Source organism: Sorghum bicolor, chromosome 2 (genome assembly GCF_000003195.3).
Source record: "Sorghum bicolor cultivar BTx623 chromosome 2, Sorghum_bicolor_NCBIv3, whole genome shotgun sequence".
NCBI lineage: Eukaryota > Viridiplantae > Streptophyta > Magnoliopsida > Poales > Poaceae > Sorghum > Sorghum bicolor.
This window is the reverse complement of record NC_012871.2, coordinates 55,389,774-55,414,823: the sequence shown is the minus strand read 5'-3', so window position 1 is coordinate 55,414,823 and position 25,050 is coordinate 55,389,774. Positions and strand designations below refer to the sequence as shown.

Here is a 25,050-nt window from a genome sequence, read left to right as displayed (position 1 = left end):
GTTTATGGAAGCATGCAGCCAGGTCCCTCGGTGGCCACGGGAAATTAAAGGCCGAAATGGGGTGCAGTGCAGACTGGCCAAACAGATGGCGAAATGGGTACACACTACACAGATTGGACTGGACCTTGATTGGGGGTTTGCCATTCCATCGTTCATCAGATGTACCCTACTCCCGCTGTCAGTCTGGGGAATTCGTTCACCACGTCCAACTCCCGATGGCGCCGCAGGCAACCTCAGCAACAGTTATCATCTTCACTCTCGTTCTGAACACGCTGACGGTACCACCCGAAACAAGGCTCATGGTCATGGAGAGCTCCACAGGGAGGTGTGTCCACGACCTGGGATCCGGCTGGCTTGCCGGCCGGCACCTCCTCGCTTCTCTTCCGCCTGTTGGCAGTTGCGGTGGCTCCGGCGTCGTCAACGTCACCGGTTCACCGCCGCTACCACTGTTACTATTCTCGCTTCCCGGCGAAGGCAATCAGTCGGTGTGCCGTCCTTGGAACTACAGTGATGTGAATCGTAGGATTCATCGGCCATCGTCGCTGCCGCTGGAACCGGGGATCTACAACGGTGGAGCACCTGGAGTTCAAGAGTTAGTTTCCTCTGACCCATATTTTGGCCTAAACCTATCCTCCCTTGATTGTGCCATTTCTAGTTATTATGCAAGTAGCGTGATGTTCCCCAACATTCAAGAACCACATACCTACAGCCATCCATTACGAGCACCTGTTGTTTTTTACTACGGCCGATTGGTCGTAATTGGGAATCAGAGTTCAGAGAGGGGAGCATTTCCTCGGCTTAGAAGCACGGGGAGGCACAAAACGCTACCACCGCCTGGAGGACACAGAAAACTGTTGGGCTCTCAGGGCAGCTCTACCACGAGAAGCCTCATTCGTCGCCGCCGCCGCCGACGACGACGACAACAGGTCTTGCACCAAGAGCCACGCGTGGGCGTAGTTAGTAGAGCAGCCGCGGTTGCACTTGCAGCAGCTTTGGCTTTGTTTGGCCTGCTTTGCACTTGCACCATCGCAGGAGTTGTGCTCTGGTGCATGCGTAGCAAGTCGGAAACAGACGAGAATCTCATCCTGCAGATTGAAGAACTCATCTGCCCCTCGGCGCCTAGACGGTACCGCCGCCGTGAGCTCGCCGCCGCGACTCATGGGTTCGCCGAGGCGGAAAAGATTGGCAGAGGAGGCTTCGGCGCAGTATACCGCGGCTTCCTCGCTGACCAGGAGCGTCACGTGGCCATCAAGGTGCTATCGTCGTCCCTGCAGGCGCAGGCGAAGGGGATGAGGGAGTTTCAGGCCGAGGTGAAGGTCATGACAAGGTGTCACCGGCAACACCTCCAGCTCCTCTACGCCAACAGAGAAGGCCAAGGCGGATCTGGCGGGAAGGCCGAAGAGATCCAAGAAGCCCAACTCCAAGACAGTCGGCCTAAACTGGACGATCTAGGGACCCTGCGTGGCCCAAATCGCGAGCAAGCCCATCGAGGCTCTTCTATGTAAGGGTAAACGTTGAAAACAGAGGGGCGAACTCGGACACGATTGTAACCGTGCCTAAGGGCGACGGCGACCGGCGATCTCGTTGATCGGCCGGCGGCGACCGAGTTTCTACTTAAATCACACTATCTAGTTCATCGTATTCATATAGTTCGGTTACATCTGGTATCGGAGCCGCTCGATCCAAATCGCTGATTCCGCAAACCCATCGGTCGACTCTGCAAGCGTTTCGGGTCGGATCGAGGTTGCTAGTGGTCAGTGAGCTGCTGCTGCTAGCGATTTCTCTGTAATTCCCAAACACCGCGAGTTGATTTGTGGGGAATCTCGATTCTGGCATCGCACGCGTACCTCACGCGGCGGCAGATGGCCATGGCGACACCGGAGGAGCAGTTGGGGAAGATTTTGGCCCTGTTGGGCGAGAACTCCAAGGGAATCGATGATCTCAAGAGTTCGATGAAGGAGATGAAGACATTGAAGACGGAGCTGATGGTTTGGAAGCCACAAGTCGACAACCGTGTGCACGAGCTAGAGTACGCAGTGATGGATCTCGGTGAGCGCATCGACAGAGCCTTGAGCTCACTTCCTCATGCGCAACCGATTGATCCGTCCCCCGAAGAGCAGTCTGGAGAGGTCACCATCGCTGAACCTTCACTCACGGCGGCTATTCGGGAAGACCACTTCATCTCACCAGGCAGCAAGGGGCCGAGCTCTGCCCATCTGGAGCTTCACCCGCATAGGGCGGCACCCGGGTCGTTAGACCACGGCAAGGGACATCATCACCGGGGTGCTGATTTCGGGGCAGTGTACACCATTGCCCCGGAAACGGCCCCGGTCACAGGTGCGAATTTCCCCCACAAACATGCTTCTGCTACAGTTCATGCGGCGGGTTATGGGCATCGTGACCGTTCTTACTATCCCTACCCACCCTACCCACCTATCACGCCTTTTCCTGAGTTGGAGTTTCATAAGTTTGATGGAACAAACCCGAAACTCTGGATCAAGAGATGTGAAACCTATTTTGATGTTTACCACACAGAGCCAGCCTTATGGGTGCGTTTAGCTTCTATGCGTCTTACCGGTTCTGCAGCCTTATGGTTTCAGACTCTTAATGATCCTGTTAATTCTATGGATTGGGATACCTTTGTCACTGCTATTTGCAACCGTTTCGATAAGGATGAGCACACTCACCTACTTCGCCATTTCTTTCACATTAAACACACCACCACAGTCACTGAATATGTGGAGCAATTCAGTGATATTGTTCATCACATTTTGGCCCATGATAAGGCTTTTCCCCATTCAGTCATTACTAATCGTTTCATTGATGGCTTGAAAAAAGATGTTAGAACTGCTGTTATGATGCATAGACCTCAGGACTTGGATACTGCTAGTTCTTTGGCCCTTTTGCAGGAAGAAGCTACTCAAGACTCACTCCCTAAACGATTTGAGTCAAGCAATGCTTCCAAAAAGACCTCCAACGATGCAGTCAAGCCTGTACAAGCTACTGGTTGGACTCATTCCAAACAAGTCTCAGAAGATAAGAGATCTGTTGAACCAGCCAAGACCAAGTCCTCTACTGATGAAAGCTTTCAAGCTCTGAAGAATTACAGAAGGTCCAAGGGCCTCTGCTTCAAGTGTGGAGAAAAGTGGGGACCCAACCATAAGTGTCCTCCAAATGTCTCTCTTCATGCCATGGAAGAATTTTGGAGTTGCCTCAGTGACAATGAGGAGCCACATGAGGAACCTGAAGATTCTGATTCTGGAGATGATCTTATGGCTATATCATTACAAGCTGTTAATGGTATAGAAGGTTTCAAAACTATCAGATTAAGAGGTCATTTGCTTGGCAAGGAGGTTTTCATGCTGATTGACTCTGGTAGTACACACAGTTTCATCTGTGATCAGCTTGCTCAGGGTATTTCACCTTGGTTTCCATTAAAACAACCTGTTAAAGTCCAAGTGGCAAATGGTGAACTTATTACCTGCACTCACGAGCTCAAGAATCAGCTTTGGGGCATTCAGGGCTACACCTTCAGTTCTACACTAAAAATCATACCACTCAAAGGTTATGACATCATCCTGGGTATGGACTGGTTGAGCCAGTACAGTCCTATGGAGATTCACTGGGTTGAGAGATGGATAAAGTTTCAATATAACAAGCATGAAGTGGTCCTTCATGGCATATCTAGTGCTACTCAACTAGGACCCCCTGTCAGCAACAATCAATTGGTGGCCTTGGAAAAAACAAACTCTCTCTTGTATTTAGTACAATTACAAGCTTCTGACACAGTTGTGCAACCACAACAGGCAGTACCACCTGATCTTCAAGGAATTTTGGACCAATTCCAGTCAGTTTTCTCACCACCATCATCCTTTCCACCACCAAGACTAGGGGATCACACCATACCATTGTTAGAAGGCGCTCAACCTTTTTGCCTCAAGCCTTACAGATACAATCCTGCACAGAAAACAGAAATTGAAACACAAATAGCAGATCTGCTTGCTAAAGGATGGATTCAGATGAGTACAAGTCCCTACTCTTCTCCAGCCCTACTGGTTAGGAAGAAAACTGGTGATTGGCGCTTATGTGTGGATTACAGACGTCTCAATGCCCTCACCCAAAAGAACAAATACCCCCTACCAATCATAGAGGAACTCCTAGAAGAGCTACAAGGAGCCTCTTGGTTCACTTCATTAGATTTATGTTCTGGGTTTCATCAAATTCGTATGGCTCCAGGGGAGGAGTTCAAAACTGCATTCCAAACTCACAATGGGCACTATGAATACAGAGTTATGCCTTATGGGGTCACAGGAGGGCCAACCACATTCCAATCAGTGATGAATTTCATCCTAGCAGCACTCCTCAGAAAATGTGTGGTAGTCTTCATAGATGATATCCTCATCTATAGTAAAACTTGGGACGACCATCTGATGCACATTTCCCAAGTTCTCAAGATTTTACAGACCCACCACTTTCATGTGAAATTATCCAAGTGTTCTTTTGCTCAGCAGCAACTAACTTACCTGGGCCATATAGTCAGTTCCAAAGGGGTGGCAACAGACCCCAGCAAGATCACAATTATCAAAGACTGGCCACAACCTAAGAATATCAAAGAGCTGAGAAGTTTTCTAGGCATGGTGGGTTACTATAGGAGATTTGTCAAACAGTTTGGACTCATCTGTAAACCACTCACAAACCTTTTGAAGAAAGGCATATTGTTTATCTGGATTTCTGAAACTGAAGCTTCTTTCCAAGCCCTCAAAAAGGCTCTCATTTCAGCACCAGTATTGGCATTGCCAAATTTCTCCATACCCTTTACAGTGGAAACAGATGCATTAGCTAAAGGGATTGGAGCAGTTCTTCAACAGCAAGGTCACCCCATAGCCTTTGTCAGCAAAGCACTTGGAGTGAAAGCTCAGGGTCTCTCCACTTATGAAAAAGAATGTTTAGCCATTCTCATGGCAATTGATCACTGGCGCCATTACCTTCAGACTTCTACTTTCACCATCCTCACTGACCAAAAAAGTCTGGTGCATTTGGATGATCAGAAATTGTCTACTCCAATCCAACACAAGGCATTGACTAAACTCATGGGGTTATCCTATCACATTGTCTACAAGAAAGGTGCTGACAACAAAGTGGCAGATGCACTATCTAGAGTTTCCTCAGCTCCATCTTATGATATTTCAGCTATCTCAGTCGTCAGACCTTTATGGCTTCAAGAAATACAAGAATCTTACAACACTGATCCACAAACAGTCAAACTATTAGCTGAACTTTCTATAACTTCAGCAGTGGGCCTCTATACACTCCAGGATGGCCTAATCCGATACAAACAGAGAATTTGGGTGGGCTCTAACCTAGCTCTGCAACACAAGATTTTAACCTCCTTACATGCCAGTGCTATTGGGGGTCACTCTGGCTTTGAGGTTACTTATAAAAGAGTGAAACAACTTTTTGCTTGGTTCAAGCTGAAACAGTCAGTTCAGAATTTTGTGGCACAATGCTCTGTGTGTCAGCAAGCCAAGAATGAGAGGGTTGCTTATCCAGGCCTATTAGCCCCTTTACCAATACCTAATAGTGCCTGGCATACAGTCACACTGGACTTCATTGAAGGCTTACCAAAGTCAGCTGGCTTTAACTGCATTCTCGTGGTGGTTGATAAATTCTCCAAATATGCTCATTTTGTGACCCTATCCCATCCGTTCACTGCTTTCCAAGTTGCCATCACCTACCTGAACAATGTGTTCAAGCTACATGGCCTTCCACATGTCATGATCTCTGATAGAGACAAAGTTTTCACCAGTAATATCTGGCAGAAACTATTCAAGCTGGTGGGTACAGATCTGAAAATGAGCAGTGCTTATCACCCCCAAACTGATGGCCAAACCGAAAGAGTAAATCAATGTTTGGAAACCTATTTACGTTGCTTTGTGCATACTTGCCCAACCAAATGGTCTTAGTGGCTACCTTTAGCTGAATACTGGTACAACACTTCCTACCATTCTTCACTTGGCAAGAGTCCTTTTGTAGTCTTATATGGGCATGAACCTAGACATTTTGGCATTGACATTTCACAAGCATGTATTTCCAATGATCTCAATGAATGGTTAGAAGAAAGGTCTCTGATGCAGTCTCTGGTTCGCCAACACCTGACTCGTGCACAGAACAAGATGAAACATCAAGCTGACAAACACAGGTCAGTCAGATCTTTTACTCCTGGGGATTCTATCTATCTGAAAGCACAACCATATGTTCAGACATCACTGGCACCAAGGTCTTCCAACAAACTGGCTTTTCGTTTCTTTGGACCTTTCACAGTGCTGGACAAAATTGGTCAGTCAGCTTACAAGTTATAGTTACCTCCTGATTGCCTCATTCATCCAGTATTCCATGTCTCTCGGTTGAAAAAGGTTGTTCCTCCTTCTACCCCTGTCAGTACAGAACTACCTGATATCACTAACAAGATGCAGGTACCTCAAGCAATTCTGGGACGTCGCCTTCATCAACTTAATGACACCATGATACCCCAAGTGCTGGTGCGCTGGTCCTATCTTCCGCCGGAGCTCTCCACTTGGGAAGATGAAGAACCCCTTCGTCAGCTATTCCCTCGGACTCCAGCTTGGGGACAAGCTGGTTCTAAAGGAGGGAGGGATGTCACCGGCAACACCTCCAGCTCCTCTACGCCAACAGAGAAGGCCAAGGCGGATCAGGCGGGAAGGCCGAAGAGATCCAAGAAGCCCAACTCCAAGACAGTCGGCCCAAACTGGACGACCTAAGGACCCTGCGTGGCCCAAATCGCGAGCAAGCCCATCGAGGCTCTTCTATGTACGGGTAAACGTTGAAAACAGAGGGGCGAACTCGGACACGATTGTAACCGTGCCTAAGGGCGAAGGCGGCGGCGGCGACCGGCGATCTCGTTGATCGGCCGGCGGCGACCGAGTTTCTACCTAAATCACACTATCAGTTCATCGTATTCATATAGTTCGGTTACACAAGGCTGAGCCACCGGAACATTGTCCAGCTGCTCGGATGGTCCGGTGAGGCCGGAGGCCTCATGCTTGTCTACGAGCTGGTGCCCAATGGCAGCCTCGACAAGCACCTCCACGATCCTCAGAGGCTACTAGCTTGGACAGACAGGTACAGGTACTCAAACTCGTCGAGTGAATTACGGATCACGCAACCATTTATCTCAGATTTTCATCTTGAATTTGTGCTAACACAGGTACAAGATTGCGCTCGGTGTGGGCTCGGCCATACTGTACCTCCACACGGAGTGCGAGCAGTGCGTCTTGCACGGGGACATCAAGCCTGCCAACATCTTGCTCGACGCATCCTGCAACGCCAAGCTCGGGGACTTCGGCGTGGCGAGGCTCGTCGACCACGGGACCGAAACCGACTCGCTCACCGTCACCGCACAGGTCGTGGCAGGGACGCCCGGCTACATGGACCCGGAGTTCGTCAACAACGGGAGGCCGAGCGCGGAGGCCGACGTCTTCAGCTTCGGCGTCGTCCTCCTAGAGCTCGCCTGCGGCCGGCGGCCGACTGCCGCAAGACCAAACGCAACGGCGACTAGTCCGGTGCTGCTTATTGACTGGGTCCGCGACATGTACCACAACAACACCGTTCTTGGAGCGGCGGACCGGCGGCTGGATGGTGAGTTTGACGACCGGCAGATGAGGCGAGTGCTCGTCGCGGGCCTTTGGTGCACGCATCACGACCAGAGCCAGCGACCGCCGATCGCACAGGCCATGGATCTCCTGCGACGTCAGGATGCCGAGCTTCCCATCCTTCCGGAGATGCGTAGTCCTGCTACTGCCTCGGTCCGTTCCCTTGAAGAAATAGCTTATGGCGACTTGGATTTGTCGGCAGAGGACTCTGGTTTTGAGGATTCATCTGCAGACACTGCATACCACACTTCCGAGGTTTCCATTTGCTAGAATGCTAGCAGAAAAATGAAACAGGGTGTATGAATCGGCTGCTGTATTATCTTTATTTTGTTTATGCAAATCATTGATGCAAAGAATACAAAGATAGTCAGTATATATGGCAAGTTATTTATTGTATATCTTTTCTCCCAATACTTAATCATGAAAATTTCAGTTTGCCAAATTTTTTCTGTCCGCCACCCCAATGTCTGTCCTTTTCGGTTTTGTTAAAAAAGAAGAAGATTTATCTGTCCGCCTAGCGTCCTTCACGTTCATATAAAAAATATCCGACAATAAATCCGGATCGGTTAGTTGCATACTACAGATAGCTCTGCCCCCGGTCCCCATGTCGGCAAAAGAAAAAATAGATTGGTTTGTTGCATGGCCACATGCAATGCAAATCTTGTACAATACAGAGCTGAATTGACCTCAAAGAAAATCCGAATTGGTATTGGTACGAGAAAAGAAAATCTAGATTAAAATCTAGATTAGTCTAAAAAATACCCCTTCAGCTATAAATAGAAGTGCCGCCTCACACCAAATCAACAAATGAACGATGCTTGGCTACTATAATGGATCAATCAAAACTATACTACATCCGCCCAAGATGGTGTCCTCCGCTGAGAGAGTTCAAACCCAAGAAAATGCACCTAAAAAATCACCTTCATTAAAATCTAAGGGCTAAAAAACATCCCTCTCAAGATTCAACCCAATCCTGTGGACAGGATTGTTTCTGGGCTTCAACGCTCATCATCATCATCAGGGTTCAACGCGCGCGACCGCCGAGCTTCAACTCACTTCCTCCAACGCAAAAAACACCCACGCTCGAACCCTGCGCCGCCGACAAAGAAGTCCGCTATCACTGGTCGAGGACGAGAATCCTGCATTCCTGCTTCGCTGGCAACGCGTCGATCCTAGGCCCGGGCGCCAGAATCGCCGAGGACGACGCTAACGGGTTTCACCTAGAGCTTGGACACGGCATCCTTCCGATTCCGCACAACCAGTGACGCGAAAGGCCACGGTGGGCAGCTGAGCAAGGACGCGGCAACCTGCGCGGCGAGCAGGACACGACACATATATGTTTGATACAGACGGCAATCACGCCGAGAGCAAGCTGAGGATTTAAATTTTCATTCATCTTGCAGTACTGAAATTCCAACCCCTGTACGGGCGCCATCGCCTTCATCGTGCGAAACAGGATCCAGCGGGAAGCACATCGTGCTTTCCTGGTGATGCAAGTTTTAATAACCTTGTTTGCATAATAAAAACTTATGAAATAATGGTGGAATCATTCATCGACATGCGCAAGATACTATAACGGCATCTATAGGTCATTAAAAAATCCGGCTTGATATATACTACCTCCATCTCAAATTGTAAGTCGTTTGACTTTTTTTACCCTAAGTTTGACCACTCGTCTTATTCCAAAAATTTTGTGCAAATATAGTCAAATTTTAAGTCATTTTTGAAGAACTTTTATTAATAAACCAATACACAACAAAAAAAAAGTGATATTTTGTACAAAACTTTGAATAAGACGAGTGGTCAAACTTGATATTAAAAAAGTCAAACGACTTACAATTTGGGATGGATTGAGTACATCTTTACATAAACCATATATAAACAAGGTTTATGGTCAGAGCATTACAAGACAATGCACTTGTTGCTGAGATTTGTTGGTGGACAGCATGCACGGAAAAGAGTTTTCATACCAAGGTTCCCATTGTCTCTCTTGGATGATATTTCTCTTCCTTTCAAGTTTAATAGAAAACAATTCTATTATATTGGGACAAACCATCCCTAATATTGGGATCTACCTACCCAAACCCGTGTTCTCACATGGACAGTTTTATGTTGGTTTATCATAGGGGTATCAAGATCAACAACAAGAATTTTGGCTAAACCAAAGAAGAATTTGATCCTATAGGGAAGAACACCAAGAATATTGTTTACAAAGATGTCCTGAATAGGTGAATAATGATAGGTATACCGAAACCATTTTATTTGCCCTCATGTGAACATATAGAGCAGGTGCTACATATTTTTTTTGGACCATGTTGCCGAACCATTTTGTTTTTGGGCTTCATATTTTATTTAGGGCATGTTTAGTTTCTCATGGAATACAAAATGCAAAATAGCAATTACTTTGGAATAATGAAATGAAAAATGCTAAAATTTTTAGGGTTATTATATTTTGTTACATCTAAAATGCAGAATTTATCACCCTCATTATAGTCTCTTGAGGCTTTTTGGGGATTTTTTTGCCTCTTGAGGCCAAGATCCAAAATGGAGAATAGCTACTTTTATGCCAACAAATTTGTATGATGTTTAGTTCCATTATACAAAATGATAGAAAAAAACTAAAATTATTTGATGAACTAAATTACCCCATTATTTCATTTGCATTAATATAAGTACACTATTCCAATCCTGTCTTAATTTTTTTTAGAATTCATATTTTATATAAGTAAGGTATCAGTATCACTAAGGATGGAATTTTTGCTGGATATTGAGAAGAGTTGTGCAAATGAATGAGTTGACGAAATTTCTAAGATCTCTGAGGCATGCTTAAGGTCTTAATCAGATAGTAAATTAGATGGTTAATGCAAGACATAACTTTATTATACCTTTTATGCATAAGTGTTTTTCGAATTGTATACATGGTCATATACTATATTGTATGAAAGTTAAACTATGAAATAAAATATCATCAGTTAGTTGTTTTCATATGCATCTCTGAAACGAACCGTGGCGTTAGCACGGGCTCTATACTAGTATACATTACATATGTGCAATATGCACACTACAGTGATAAGAAAAGGCCAGTGCAATATTCACTAGGGTCGGTCTGAGCGTCCATGTACAAACTCCTTAGGTCGTCACTAAGACGTGTTATATTAAACTTTTCTCTATCTTAATACAAAGACGTGCAAACTTTTTGCGTGATCGAGAAAAAAAAGAAAAGGCTAGTGCCACCGATTGTCTGAATGCGGACGAGGATCCTCTGATGCAAACTCCCCATGACTTGGTCACTGACATGTGGACCCATGAACACCGGGGCCTACCTGTCGGTGACCATGCCATGGTGTGCAATAACGTCAGGGGAACTGCTTCCCCAACACATGTTTATACAGAAGTTACAGTTCTTTAGGACACAAAACCCTTACAAAGGTTCTTTGGAATTATTTTGCAATGCAATTCGAACGCGATGCAGCAGTCAAAGGGGAAGACCAGCAAGCCACCTTGAAAGCATAGCAAGGCATTGCCTTGGCATGTACTCTGGAGCAGTATGCCCAGCACCCTGCAAAAACCAAATTGGTCAGAGTTATGTCTTCTTTCTCTGAGCTATATATGGTCAGTGTGGCTCTTCTTAACTACACATCGTATCATACAGCAACCATGGCATTTGATATAGCAAACCAAGAAAATGAGCAATTAGTTGGAAGTTCAGATGAAACTAGGAACATCCAATGTTCTTACCTTCACTGTTGCAAATGTGAGGTTATTTGAGTACAACGTTGTATATCTGCACATAACATGTATATATCTAGTGTCAGACTGACTGTTGCATTTTTTCTGAGGGTGATAGTTGCATATCTTTGTTCCTCTTGGGCACCAGTAAAAAGTACTCTTAATATGAAGGGGAAAAAGATTGACTTACCCTGCAACTTGCCCATCAACATACCATGGTCTCCAGTCATCCACAACAGAGAAATTAAGGGACCTAATCCAGGATTGCGTGCCAATATAAGGTACAGCCATGTCGTGATCACCACTGTAAACTAGACTTCTGTATCCTTTGGTGGTCACATCCAAATGGTACTTCACTGAACTTTGAATATCTTTCACATACGTTATGCCCTTGTTGCACCTTAACCATAGTGGAACTGTTCCCTGCATTGTAGAGCATAATTATACCAGATAGTAATACAGCCACTTTATCTTTACAAATCATAATGAATTAGATTGGGAGGGAACAAAGGGGGCACAAGTACTGTTCAAAACAACTTAAAATAGTGCCAGTAGCGTGTTACTAATGAATCTGGCATGATCTTGGCCATAGTAATGTTCGGAAGCATGCAGAAACAGGCTGTTCTGCATCAGCTTCAGGCTTTCGTACCTTGTGAATCCCAAGAGCCTCTCTCACTGTGGCATTGTTTGCCCACAATCTGGACAGTGTATATAGCATTGTCTGCAAAGAATGGTATAATGTGAAATGTCACGCAAACAATGGTGTACTGCTAAGGACATTAAACCCTCATTTTGGCACTTAACTCTGCACTGTGTAGAAATCTCAGACAAGTGAAGCCCTTCTATAGTGGAGTCTAGTAGCTGCTGCATCTTCTGAACACCTGAACTCGTCTTCAACTTGAGAACATTGTATTGGTAAGGGCTTGCATAAGCACAGTTGGGCTCCAGAACGTGAAACTCAGATATTCCCTTGACACACTACAAAAATAGAAGAAACTGCGTGTCAGTCGTTCATCAATTGTGCCACTCAAATTCCATAGGAAAACATAAGAAAATAATCTGTTAGCGGGCATGCCTCATCTATGGCATTGAGACTGTTTGTGCACTGAATGCTTTGGTGCCTGCTGTCTCCTGCACGGCAACTCTTCTCGTATGCCTGAAAATTGCAAATAAGACAACATCAATAATATGGATACCCGTTTATAGTCACTCTTGAAATATTCAGTGCATACCCAGCAACACAGAAAAGCATGCAGGTTACAACCAGAAATCTTTAATGTCTATAATTAAATCTACCCTTCTTACCTCGTACATTTGGTCAGATATGAGAGCCATCCTATGAGCGAATGGGATTTTTGATGGCTCATCAAAGTTTGAGAAATCTGTGAATGGATTGCCAACGAGGTAGCCCTGAATATTACATGCAAAATTAATAGGGGAATTCTGTCCTGCAAAAATAGGATTGCAGGTTGGGAACTCAAAGTTTCCCTCTATATTTTTTTGCTGCTGACAGTATAATTTTCAAACCTTTAGATTCATAGCAGGTTCACTTCCAACAATTTTCAAACCTGGAAAAGACAAAGGCATCATCACGCAAAATCAAATTATTCATGGGACAAAAAAAAAACACATACCAGAAAAAAAAAGTAACAGAAACTGAAAGGAAAAAAGGAACAGAAACTGAAAGCTGAGGAGGAATGTTACCCTTACCAATTTCAGAGGTGACGGTAGGCACAATCATACCAGCATATGAATCACCGCCAATGTAAAGTGGATTCGATAAGAACTCTGGGTGCTCCTCAAACCACTGCAAAGTTATTTAGAAAGAAAGACACAAAACGCAACTTACAATTCGACATCTTTGCTTACTGAAGTTATTATTGTGACAAGCCTACCACAGTTTATGTTTAGCAGGAATATATAGATGCGCACGGGATTGAAATTAGAGAAGCAGGGGATAGAACCTTCTTCAGAAAGATGAGAATATGATTGACAGCTTTGGTGTCACTTGAATTGTATCCTTGCTCTTTGACAGAGTATGAAAATCCAGCTCCAACTGGGGAATCAAGAAAAATGATATTGCTCACCTAGATTACCATGCTATTAGTTAGACTGATTCGAATTCAATCCAATGAGAAGCTCCATATTCTGCCAAATAACAGACTGCATTTAAATAGTTTAACCTTGGTCCAGGTCTCCGGTCTGTACACCAGCCTAGGCAGGCCACCCATGTAGCTGTCAATGTCGAAACTGAGAGGGCCTGCAAATTATTTTAGGGATGCACAAATCATCGTTAAGATTGTGCAGTAGTATATCTTATTTCAGTATACACAAATAAAGCAGACTTTTACAAATGAATTCTAATAATATATCAAGCCATATTTTTTTTTAACTATACTTGATGAGCTTTTCTACAACTACATGATCCAATGAAGCATAAGCATCTCCTATGTGAAGAGGAGGTACCAAAGTTGCCAATGCACATTTTGGCCTGTCCAATGTCAGTGTCAGTAGCATAACTGTGTTGTGCCTTTCTGAATTAACCATCAGTAGGAGGAGGCTACCATACGCACCATTCTGGTAGACGAGGCCGGTGAAGGAAGTGCATCCAGGGCCGCCGCTGAGCCAGAGCATGACTGGGTCGTCGGCGGGGGAGCCCTCGGAGAGGATGAAGTAGTAGAAGAGACGGACGCCATTGTGCTCGTCCACCTCCACGTACCTGTACGCCCGCCGGCCGGTGAGCCATAGCTAATCACGGTGATAGAAATCCAAGAGATTATTATTGACGGCTCAGAGCCACATGCAGAGGCAGAGCTGACCCTGTTCGGAGCTGGAAGGGGAGGGGTCCCTGGAAGCCGGGGAGATGGGTGACGACGAGCTCGTCCGCGGCGGCAATCAGGCATGGGGACGAAGGAGACCTCAAGCGGCAGCATAGGAACAAGATGGCCAGCATCCACCACCGGAGTTCTTCGCCGGTGAACCTCCTTCCTCTCATAGTGTTCAACTGTTCATGTGTTGTCCTGCGCAAGTCGGCAACCGGGCTTTGCTTCTCTTTCCAGCCTTCATCACCTATTACTATTATTATTAGTATACAATCCGGACTCAATTTGAGACCACTTTTAAGGTCACACTCACACGTGTTGGAGCACGTTTCACAAAAAAAAAAAAAAAAATATTAGCCCACCAGAGTAGCTAGCAGATTTAGCGGCATTTACCGATAAAAAAAAAAAGCTAGCAGATTTAGCGAAAATGGATGTACAAGGATATTGTAAAGTACGGCCATTGAGATTCATCACTTCTTCATTTCTTTTTCACATTAAGTAATGTGGGACCGTGTACATTTCTTTTTCTTTCTTTTTGCTGTTCATGTGTCGATTTCATGTTGCTTGTCAACTAGAACTGTCTTTTCTTCTTAATGATATACGGTGGGGGGCTGTCCCCTCCGGTCTCGTTTTTTTATTTATTTTAGAACTGACTTATCCACAATTTTCTAATTTCATGCTCATATTTTCTCATAAATTATATGCAGGATAGAATTTTATATTGATCAGATCAGATCTGTTGCATAAGCTCGATTCCATCAACATGATTTAGTTGCGATCATGTTTTTTCAACTCAGTTATGGATCAAATTTACTTAGTTAAGATCTGTTGAATATAATTAATTTGCTAACATAAGTATTGATACTATTTTTTATTACTTCAATGAATAGTTTGACTTAAATAGCTCCAAAATTGGGAGGATTAATGGGAGCATCAATCTTTTCGTCCCAAGTAGAGTAATAGTTCTTCAATTCGAAAAGACTTGCTTTTTACTTCTTTTTTTCGCTCAAAGCAGCACCCAGCAGCGACCTTACTCTGGAGCCTTTGTTCTTTTGCCAGTCACCTTGTGGATATTGTTTATTATCATATTTTGCCAGAGCTTGCTGAAGGATCCAGTAGCATTCTGGATGTGGTTTTCAGTCCAATAAACCTGTTATATATAGAACAGAATGCATCGTACACAAGTTGATCTAAATAATGGTTTTGTGAATTGTCGAACAAATTGTACACGAGTTAGCCTAAAGACTAGTCCTCAGTTGTACTTTAGTCTCATTATTAGTTGCTAAAAGTTACGATCATGAACTTTTATTATGCCAAGGACCCTGAGTTTTATTTCAGCTTGGATTCAGGCCAAGGAAAACGCAGGACGTACGAGAGTCGACGAGACGTCTGCGTTGGTTTCACCGATCTCGACAACTGTTGGTTTGGTCTTTCAGAAAAATATATATGTACTGTGCTCAGTAAAGGTTACAGGTGTACATCTATGTTGGTGCATAAAGGTGAATGTGTTTGCGTTAGTGATTCACAAAAATCAAGAGAAGTTGCTTCAAAATCGAGAGGAGCAGGCACAGCGATGAACGGCCACGAAAATTACCAAATGCAGTCATGCAGATGCAATGCAGGGGCTGTGCTGTTTTATTTCGTTCAGGCCCAACAGGGCACTCTGAGAAACCCATTACGATGTAGAGGCCCATTGGACGATAACCCATAATAGGTGTCTCAATCTCACAAGGTTAAAAAAAAAAAGCGCCGTTGCCGGGGATCGAACCCGGGTCACCCGCGTGACAGGCGGGAATACTCACCACTATACTACAACGACTTTGCTGATTACGAATCAGTTGGTAACTTACTAGTAAGAATTACGTTGAAGTCTTGCGTAGCAACACTATCCGATGTTCCAACTTCGGTATTCTGAATAACCAAAACCAGTGAGAATGATATAGTAGCGTCTTTAGTTCCAACTTCGGTTATCTGCTAATCAAATCCGATGAGAGCATAGATTGTTAACAGAGATATTTCTTCTCTTTTTCGGAGTGAATTAGCTAGTTCACATGTTTTATCAGTAAGAGAATGATAATTTAATTTAGGAGTATGAATTTCATATTTTTACTGAACTGAGTGAACTTTGCTTTGAATGGGATTTAAGTGAAAGCACTCAACAAATAGAGTCTGCCATCTTATTCACTCTGCTCTGAATAGACTGAGATACTATGCTCTTGTCGTCAGCTAAAGAGAACTGAACACGTGTGGACTTTAAGTTTCCATCACTTGGATCTATGTGAATGAACAGTCGCACTCTTAGGTCTTGTTTAGTTCACCCGAAATCCAAAAAAATTTCAAGATTTCTTGTCACATCGAATCTTGCGGCACATAATCACACAGTTTGACTGTAAATCACGAGATAAATCTTTTGAGCCTAGTTAGTCCATGATTAGATAATATTTGTCAAATAAAAACAAAAATACTACAGTACCGAAATCCAAAATCTTTTCAGAACTAAACAAGGCCTTATCCTTATATCTATTAATTACTCCAACTCCCTCATCCTTATCGCTAGTTGGATATTGACGTCATGCGTGACAGAACAATCCGATGATATCGTAGCGTCAAGTTCCAAACTTCCGTGACCTGCTAATCAAATCCGATGAACACAATGAATCGTCTTTAGTTCGAACTTTGGTGATCTGCTAGTCAAATCGGATGACAACGAACTCGTAGACCGTCTTTATTTTTTGAAAAGAAAAGACAGGTGCTCTGACACTGAATTAAGAAAGAAAATAGATTTATATACAACAGCAACCATGGTACCAAACGTATTGGTCATAGGACCAAACACAAATAGCCACCGCCCATACATTTATTGTTTTATTATCGCACAATATGCATGACCCTACGTCTTACAGTATCTTTCTTGGCCAATGAGACGACTTGTGTTGACGTTTTGTGCTTATTTTTAAAAATCTTCATGTTCCTTTTCCTTCCACAAGTTTCAAACACAATGTAAATAAACACTATTAAATGTTCTACATTCTTGCTTTGGCACCTTGGTCGCCGCATCCTCCCACCAATCAGCAAGGCACCAAGGATCTTGTTGGGTAGATCCACATCAAAATTTAGAGTACTTAGGATGTGAGGAATCTATTTAGTTTAGGATTTCTACTCCATATTAGTCTAGGTGCGAACTATTCTAACTCGTATGAGTATGAGTTACATATTATAATTTCGGATAAAGAAACTCTCTATTATTTCGTAGTTGGACGGAGATAGAATAAAAAATAGATAGACGAAAAAAATAGCTAGAGTTTTTGTCTATTTATTATTAAGTATAGAGATATAAAAAATCCAAATCTTTTTAGAGTACCAAGGATCTTGTTCATAGTAGTAATTGTTCGCTAGTCTATGTGAGTATCTGCGTTTCAACCGTGTCTCACAAAAAAAATATCAAGACGTACTGTATCAAGCAGCAATAGAGTACTGCATTTTCTATGCGTCTTTTCTCTGTTCACCATCAGTCTGTACCAATTTTTTATTATACCTAAAAAAAACTTTGATCAACAAAGAAGAAAAGCAACAGATGACTAGAGCAGAGCCAAAGCCACCATGGGCCATGGTAATTGGCAAACTGTGAATGATGTAGTACCAACAATGACTTTTAAGCTAGTTCTAAGATTATATATATATTTTTTTATTAGAAGATAGATAACATCTAGCTCTTGGTCAAGAGCTAGAATCTTACATACATTATAAGATCATATGAGAGTCTTTTTTTTGTCTAATAATCATACTAAGAGTAATTGCTAAAAGTTAACACTATTGGAAATGTTGACTTAGAGCTAGTTAGGAGCTCTTGCTGTCGGGTTTGCCCTAAAATTATGTGTAAGTAGATCACAATGTGTGAAAACTAGAAATAGCAAGCAGTAGCACAGATCACGTGCTGAGTGACCTGGGAATCTTTACAAGTACAGCCACTGCCTCGTCGTCGCCGTCGTCCGTGTAGGATAGGATGCTCTGTGTCCTCAAAAGGCCATGATAAAAAGACTAAAAGATTCTTGCAAAGATTAGGGAGCAAGTGGACGTGATCGATCCTCCCAAGATTGGTTCTCGAGGTCGAGGCATCCGGCGAGAAGATATTTTGCCTCCCGTCCCCATAGAATATGGACGAATGCCTACCTGCTGCAGCAAGCCGGGAGGCATCAACAGACACACGAGTTCCGTGATTTATTGTGGAGAGTGGCGAAAAAAAAAGTATGGCGAACAGAGCCCGAATCTGTTTGGAGTGGTTCAAATTTATCCATATCTGAGTCCAAATATTCAACATCTGATACCTATCCGTATCTGAGTCCAAAAAAAAGTATCCGAATACTCAAATTGCATATTTATAATATCGACATCTAATTGTATCATATCCGATATGGCTGACACTATCCATATTTGAATCTGATTTCAACCAGAAATATGAAAACAAATATAATATCGGTGATATCTATCCGTATCCGGTCTGTTTTTATCCATAGGTGGGCAGCAAGTAGTCCATGGACCATGGCAATGGTATCAAGGCAAAGCCATAGGGAGAAAGAAGCTTGTTCCAATGAAACATCGCGATGTTGAACGCTTCTGAAGCATGATAATAATACGTAACTACCCGTTTGTTGTTTCTGCAAAAGAAGAAAACGCCGATGCGCATGGTTCCATCAACATGGTGGCGTGTGTTGCCATCTATTCGGTCCTCAGCCTCCGTGGGGAAGCCGGCATGGACGCATGGTATCGCCATCTCCATCTGATGAAGCTGCATTCCCCTGTTCCATGGAGCCAGCACGGCCATTCAGTCGATAGCAGATATTCCATTTCTCAGCTACTAGCATGTTATTGTTTGGGCCCAGTTCTTTTTTTTTTCCCACAAGATTTTGAACAAGTTAACTGTTTTATCACAATGTTAACGCAAAAAATCTACTACTAGATAGTCGACCAAGATGCATGGTTTCCTCCACGGCTCCATCTCTCTCAGGGATGGCACAACGTACGCTTACCTGGCAAAGAGCTATTCTAGCTTGACAGCAAGACATGGAGCCCTCTACGTACATGCCATAAAGCTATTTTCTGTTACACAAAAAGACAGGGGTCCTTGAGTATGCCAGGACATGTTACATGTGCTGCATCTCTGAACCACAATTGAAGAATCAAGGCTCAAAGGACAGACAGGGGATGGTCCAAGATCCAGAAACCAAGGGGGGCTACCTCAGGAACCGGACACGATCACGAGCTGTACGCGTTTCCCACAGGCCACAGACCACACACAGCATTACAGCAATGCATTGCAAGCTGGTCCGGACACTGGACATGCACGGTACGTGATGGAAGAAAAACCACAATGCACATCTGTATATCATGTTCAGGTTTGTGATTTTCTTACTGCATAAAAGTAGCAGTAGCAGTAAATGCAGAAACTATATTGGCTGCCTGCCTTGGTTATGCATATACGAAGATTGAGAAGGTTAGCTGAGTAGGTGAATCTGATAAACTTCACAACACAGCCGGTATAAGAAAAAACCGATTCTACAAAGCACTCAACAAACTGTCCAAAGTAAAAGTTATGAAGAGTGGCTGTATGACAGGGTCACTATCAGTTACCTCAACTTTCATTAGAGTAATGCATAAGCGAAATACAATTATACAAAGACAGCATCACTTTACAGGACCAAAAAAAAAAAAGGTCATGAACAAAGCAGAAAATGGAAAAGCTGCAGGAATATTGATAAATTGATCACTGATTGTCATATACATACTAGTTTTTCAAAGAGAAAATCAAGCTGCCATAGCAACTGAGAATACAGGGGTACTACATAATATAACCAGCCGTTCATTAAGCTTACAACATCATGAACATCAAGCATCCACAATCTTGGCAATGCAAGCAAAATCGAATGGACATAATCTTAAAACAGAGGTTCATGACTTAAAGCAAGGATCATAATATAGTTACCATGATAGGGAGAACAGAACAGCCGGCGAACAACCAGACAATTGAAGCATCAACTCTTCAACTGGATAGACAGTCACTTGTCAACACGAAAATTCCAACCCGACTCAGTCGGGTTAAATGATCAATAGTATCTCTAAATAACTGAGAAGCAATCAGACAATCGCATGGGCACAAAGCTGAACACCACAAGCTGCCTTCAGTTCATATATCCTCATCCCATTCATCCATGGGTGTTCAAAGCCTCCCAGACCAAATTCTTCGGGGCGGCACCGCTTGTGGCGCTCCTGGCCTGCAATGCAGCAGCCCTGAGTGTCTTCCATGTAAGCACATTTGCGCCCCAGAATGAGGCTGCAGAATAAGTGAGCCCATGCTTCTTGCAAAGGTCACGCACGGCCGGCGCGACCTTGCGAAGGTGGCACCGAGGTAGGCGGGGAAACAGATGGTGCTCAATCTGGAATTGCAGACCACCATGGAACCAATCCATCCAGGGAGGGCACAGGATGTCGAGCGTGCCTGCCGTCTGCTTCTCAAACCAGTCATTGCCCTTGGGTGGGCCGACATAGACATCGGACGAGAAGTGGTTGAGGCAGAACTGGACGTGCTGAATCCCGCAGATGGTAAAGCTGAGAAGCACAAACGCGACCCTCTCCCACCAATTGGGCAGGGAAGCCACGAGCAGCGGGTACCAAGCCCAGAATGCGGCGACGCCCGCGATCTCAAGCGAGCGCTGCGGTACCCTCTTCTCGGTGAGAACGAAGAGCGCGGACTGCGCAAGAAGATTTATCCTGGCGACGCACATTACCGGGTAGAAGGTCCAGTGCTGGTAGCTGATGAGGAATTTGGAGGCGGCGTCGAACGCGAGGGTCCGCTGGTAGAAGTAGGACCATATGTTGCCGAAGAGCTTGGGGGAGACGGCGAAGAGCGGCATGTGCTGGAGGTCCGGGTCATGGTCGAGGCTGTTGCAGGCGATGTGGTGCGTGTTGTGGTTGCACTTCCACCAGGCGATGCTGAGGCCGGTGAGGCAGTTGCCGGAGAGCACCTGGACGACGCGGTCGAGGAGCGGGTGGCCCGTGATGCGGTGGTGGCCCGAGTCGTGGCCCATCCAGCCGGACTGGATCCAGACGAAGCCGATGAGCCCCCCCGCGAGGAGGTGCGCGGAGGCGGTGGCGCAGGCGAGGACGAGGTAGAGCGCGGCGTAGAAGAGGACGGCCATGAGGGCGAGCTGGACCTTGGGGGTGGGGCCGACGCGCTCGAAGAGGCCCGCGGAGGAGAGCTGCGCGAGGAGGCGGCGGTAGTCGGCGGACGCGGGGGAGACGGTGTAGTCGGAGAGGCGGCCGACGAAGAAGCGGCGGAGGAGCGGGCGCGCCGAGGGCGGGTGGTAGGCGGCGAAGGCGTCGGTGGCGTCCTGCCCCGCGAGGGTGATGAGCGGGAGGTCGCCGCCGGGGTGGTGGGGGAGCCAGGGCGTGACGTCGTAGACGTCGCCGGAGATGGAGATCCAGAGGTCGTCGGCGGACGCGTGCGCGCGGAGCTCCTTGGAGGAGATCATGCGCACGTCGCCGGCGCCCGCGGCGTCTCCTCCTCCGGGGGCCGGCATTGCGTCGACAGAGGGCGGCATTGCGCGGCCCGGACGGGGTGGTGCTGATTTGGGGCGGGGAGAATTGGGGGAGATCGGATCTTAAGGTCGTGGTGGTGGTGGTGGTGGTGGCGCCGTGGCGGTGGTGTTTTGTTGTGAGCAGGAAAGGAAGAAAAAAAAAACCGAATATCCGTGTCATCTCGCTGTTTTGATGGGCTGGTTGTTGGGTGGTCCAAAGCGAGGCCGCGGGTAGCGGGTTTTTACGGCCTGACGGATCACACGCGCTCGCGCAAGTAGGGCCTCGAGAGAGAGCAATAGGAAGACAGCCGTTCTTTTCTTGTCTTCTTCTCACTGCATTACATGTCGCACTCTAGGCCTTGTTTAGATCACCCTGAAAACAAAAAAAAGTTTTCAAGATTCCCCGTCACATCGAATCTTGTAGCACATGCATGAAACATTAAATATAGACGAAAACAAAAACTAATTACACAGTTTAGTTGTAAATCACGAGACGAATCTTTTGATCCTAGTTAGTCTATGATTAGATAATATTTATCACAAACAAACGAAAATGCTACAGTACCGAAAACTTTTCACTTTTCGCAACTAAACAAGGCCCTAATAGGAATCTTTTTTACCATACAGTACAAACGGGCAAACGCTCATAAAGTCATAACATTATTTATGAGCAAATTTAAAGAATTTAGTTAGATCAATAAATCTTAAAATCTATAAAGCCACCACATGCTCGTTAAGTATACAATCACCCTTATAAATATATATATATATATGTATACACAACACCCTAACTTATAAGCACTCTCGAAGCACTGAGTTGGACTCACAAATCTCAGAATGACGAAGTTACCATAGGCATCTCGTTATCGAGGACACATCGCTTGCCACTGCAAAAATAGCATCATTAAATCCTAAAATAAAAAATAAGTATTTATGTTAAGTCGAGAACTTGAATTTTGTTTGCGCAATCCAATAAAGAATGAAACAAACATTGCAAAAAAGCAAAAATGAAACAGGGGTGAGAAAGACTCGAGATCCTTAGTGCCTAAGGTTCTTAGGGCGACTCAAGGTTAAAGAATAGTTTAGGCAATTAGGGTTCTTTCTCTAGATTTCCACATCTCTAGTTGATTGATCACCCACACATCCAAGTTCGTTCTCAACTACATATATTCTCCGTTTTGGACGAACCACGATCTACTAAACTTATACCCTAATCATTCATTTTTTGTCTCATCCTCGTTTAGAGTGGGTGATGGATCTTGGAAGCGATTAGTGTACACGACAATGGAACATTTGATGATGGAGGTGAATTAATCAGTGGCGGAGAGGAGAGGGGTCAAGATTGGAGGAGATGGTCACGATCAACAAAGGGTGATAGAACCTTAGACAATTGGTTTACACAAGGTCACAACAAAATTTGTATGCATGTGTTGTTTAATAAAATAATAAAGAAAGAAACATTGCATGGTTTTTCAATCATGTGTGTAATTATTTGTTACTAAACTCAATTTTAATAGGTTTGTGATGTGAAGAGAGAATATGTAGAAAAGGGAAGTAGAGAGATAAAAACTAATAGGGACATACATTGATATATATTTAAAAAGGGAAGAAAAGAAATTAAAAAGAAAACAAATTGAAACACACACACACACACCACCCAAACGCACACAGGCACACCGGCCCATTCAACATCCATGCCATTGCGAAGAAGGATTGCAATGAGAAAAAAAAATTGTGATGCCTTGGATAGTAGGAGCAGAAAAGAAAAACTTAATCTTTCATGAGTTTGTATATGTACGACATGCTTTTGTAGTACTTTTATTAAGGTCAGCATGACCACAATTGACTATGTTCATTTGAACTTATAAACCTCTGGTTTATCTGTCATGGTACTTTTAAGTATGTCTTTTTAACTTTTTTTTAGATAAAGAAATAGTTTATATCCGGCTTCATCTACCACAAGGTAGAATCAGCATGTCTTTTTAACTAAGCGAACAAAATGTTTAAACTAGTAACGAGGCCCATGTAACCATCTTTTGTATGGAAACTTGACTTGTAATCAGGCTGACTATGCATGTGACACTACATATACGGTATGTCACTTTGTATGCACTTTTTATGTTAAGGACTTAAGGTAATGTACTTACGTACGTGTGTACAGCTGGATGATAATTTTGGGTCTCCTTATGTCTGATGGCTATGTTTGGATGCGTTATTTCTGCTAGCTAGCTTGTAGGAGAATCGACGGCAGGGAAAAGAAATTCCATGTAATGACCGTGGAGAACTTGGAAAACGAAAAATTATGATCTTTTATAATGGTGACGAGAAGGAAAAAAAAAAGGCTCTCCCTATGTATATATTATATTTGGGCCGACGACCCGGCAGTGCCGAGACGGCATATGCGGCCTTTCAACATAGGATGTCGTCCTCGGCCCGTTCGATTCTGGCGAGGCTGGTTGCGGGGCAGGGAGTGGAGGCAGCAGCAGAGCGATGCAGAGCCCGGCCGGATATGAATAGGAGAATAAGGCGGCCGGCGGCGAGATCGACGGCGAGCCGACATTACTCGGCGATGGCGGCGCATGGCATGCAGGTGCCAACACGAATTGCAGCGATGGCGATGCGCTTGTGTTGCAACGTTGGATTCTATTCAACAGGAAGGAACGGAGGAGCAAGACAGACACGAACACGACCGGCCGCGTAAAACGAGAACGGGTGTCCATGATGTCTCAGAGCCTCTCAGATTGGAGTCCAACCTGTTGACTGCGTGTTAGCGACGACGGTCTCTCCTGACATCAGGGTCGGTATGTAGTGCTGCATGCGTAGAGTTTTGGAAGCAATCAAACATCTGGTCTGGCCGATCTCAGGCCGATGATCGATGCCGTGACGTGAACAGGAACAGGAACAGGAAGTTGACGACTTCGATCTGGACGACAACAGTAGCAGTGTATAAGTTGTGGCAGTGAGAAAACGATTTCCCAGCTCAGAGGCTCGAATTAATTCAGACTTAATCTATTAGGGCCTGTTTAGATTGGGAAACAAAATTTTTTGGGTGTCACATCGGATGTGTCGGAAGGATGTCGGGAGGAGTTTTTAGAGACTAATAAAAAAACAAATTACATAGCTCGTCAGGAAACTGCAAGACAAATTTATTAAGCATAATTAATCTATCATTAACATATGTGGGTTACTGTAGCACTTAAGGCTAATCATGGAGTAACTAGGCTTAAAAGATTCGTCTCGCGATTCTCAACTAAACTG

At 44.6% G+C, this 25,050-nt stretch overlaps 2 protein-coding genes and 1 non-coding gene across 3 annotated transcripts; all 3 read right to left on the bottom strand.

The window, feature by feature from the left end:
• On the bottom strand, window positions 10,741-14,816 carry LOC8055540 (serine carboxypeptidase-like 17). Its single transcript, XM_021453306.1, has 13 exons — window positions 14,219-14,816; window positions 13,973-14,118; window positions 13,583-13,659; window positions 13,364-13,486; window positions 13,110-13,206; window positions 12,927-12,967; window positions 12,705-12,809; window positions 12,475-12,555; window positions 12,204-12,377; window positions 12,049-12,120; window positions 11,590-11,822; window positions 11,409-11,454; window positions 10,741-11,229 (listed from the first exon to the last, which is right to left on the bottom strand). The coding sequence occupies exons 1-13, from the start codon at window positions 14,392-14,394 to the stop codon at window positions 11,146-11,148; spliced, it is 1,455 nt and encodes a 484-aa protein (XP_021308981.1). The 5' UTR covers window positions 14,395-14,816; the 3' UTR covers window positions 10,741-11,145.
• TRNAD-GUC lies at window positions 15,969-16,040 on the bottom strand. Its single transcript has one exon. It is a non-coding gene; the product is annotated as a tRNA-Asp (tRNA).
• LOC8054590 (delta(8)-fatty-acid desaturase 2) lies at window positions 19,936-21,980 on the bottom strand. The gene has a single exon (XM_002460032.2). It carries the CDS (start codon window positions 21,814-21,816, stop codon window positions 20,422-20,424), a length of 1,395 nt encoding a protein of 464 aa, XP_002460077.1. The 5' UTR covers window positions 21,817-21,980; the 3' UTR covers window positions 19,936-20,421.

What these genes read in the sequence shown, in the direction of transcription:
- LOC8055540 (XM_021453306.1), bottom strand. Translation starts at nt 14,394, where the DNA reads ATGAGAGGAAGGAGGTTCACCGGCGAAGAACTCCGGTGGTGGATGCTG. An exon ending in AACCTGCTATGAATCTAAAG is followed by an intron (nt 12,810 to 12,926) that starts GTTTGAAAATTA and finishes TGTAATATTCAG; the next exon opens with GGCTACCTCGTTGGCAATCC. An exon ending in AGGCTCTTGGGATTCACAAG is followed by an intron (nt 11,823 to 12,048) that starts GTACGAAAGCCT and finishes TCTACAATGCAG; the next exon opens with GGAACAGTTCCACTATGGTT.
- LOC8054590 (XM_002460032.2), bottom strand. Translation starts at nt 21,816, where the DNA reads ATGCCGCCCTCTGTCGACGCAATGCCGGCCCCCGGAGGAGGAGACGCC.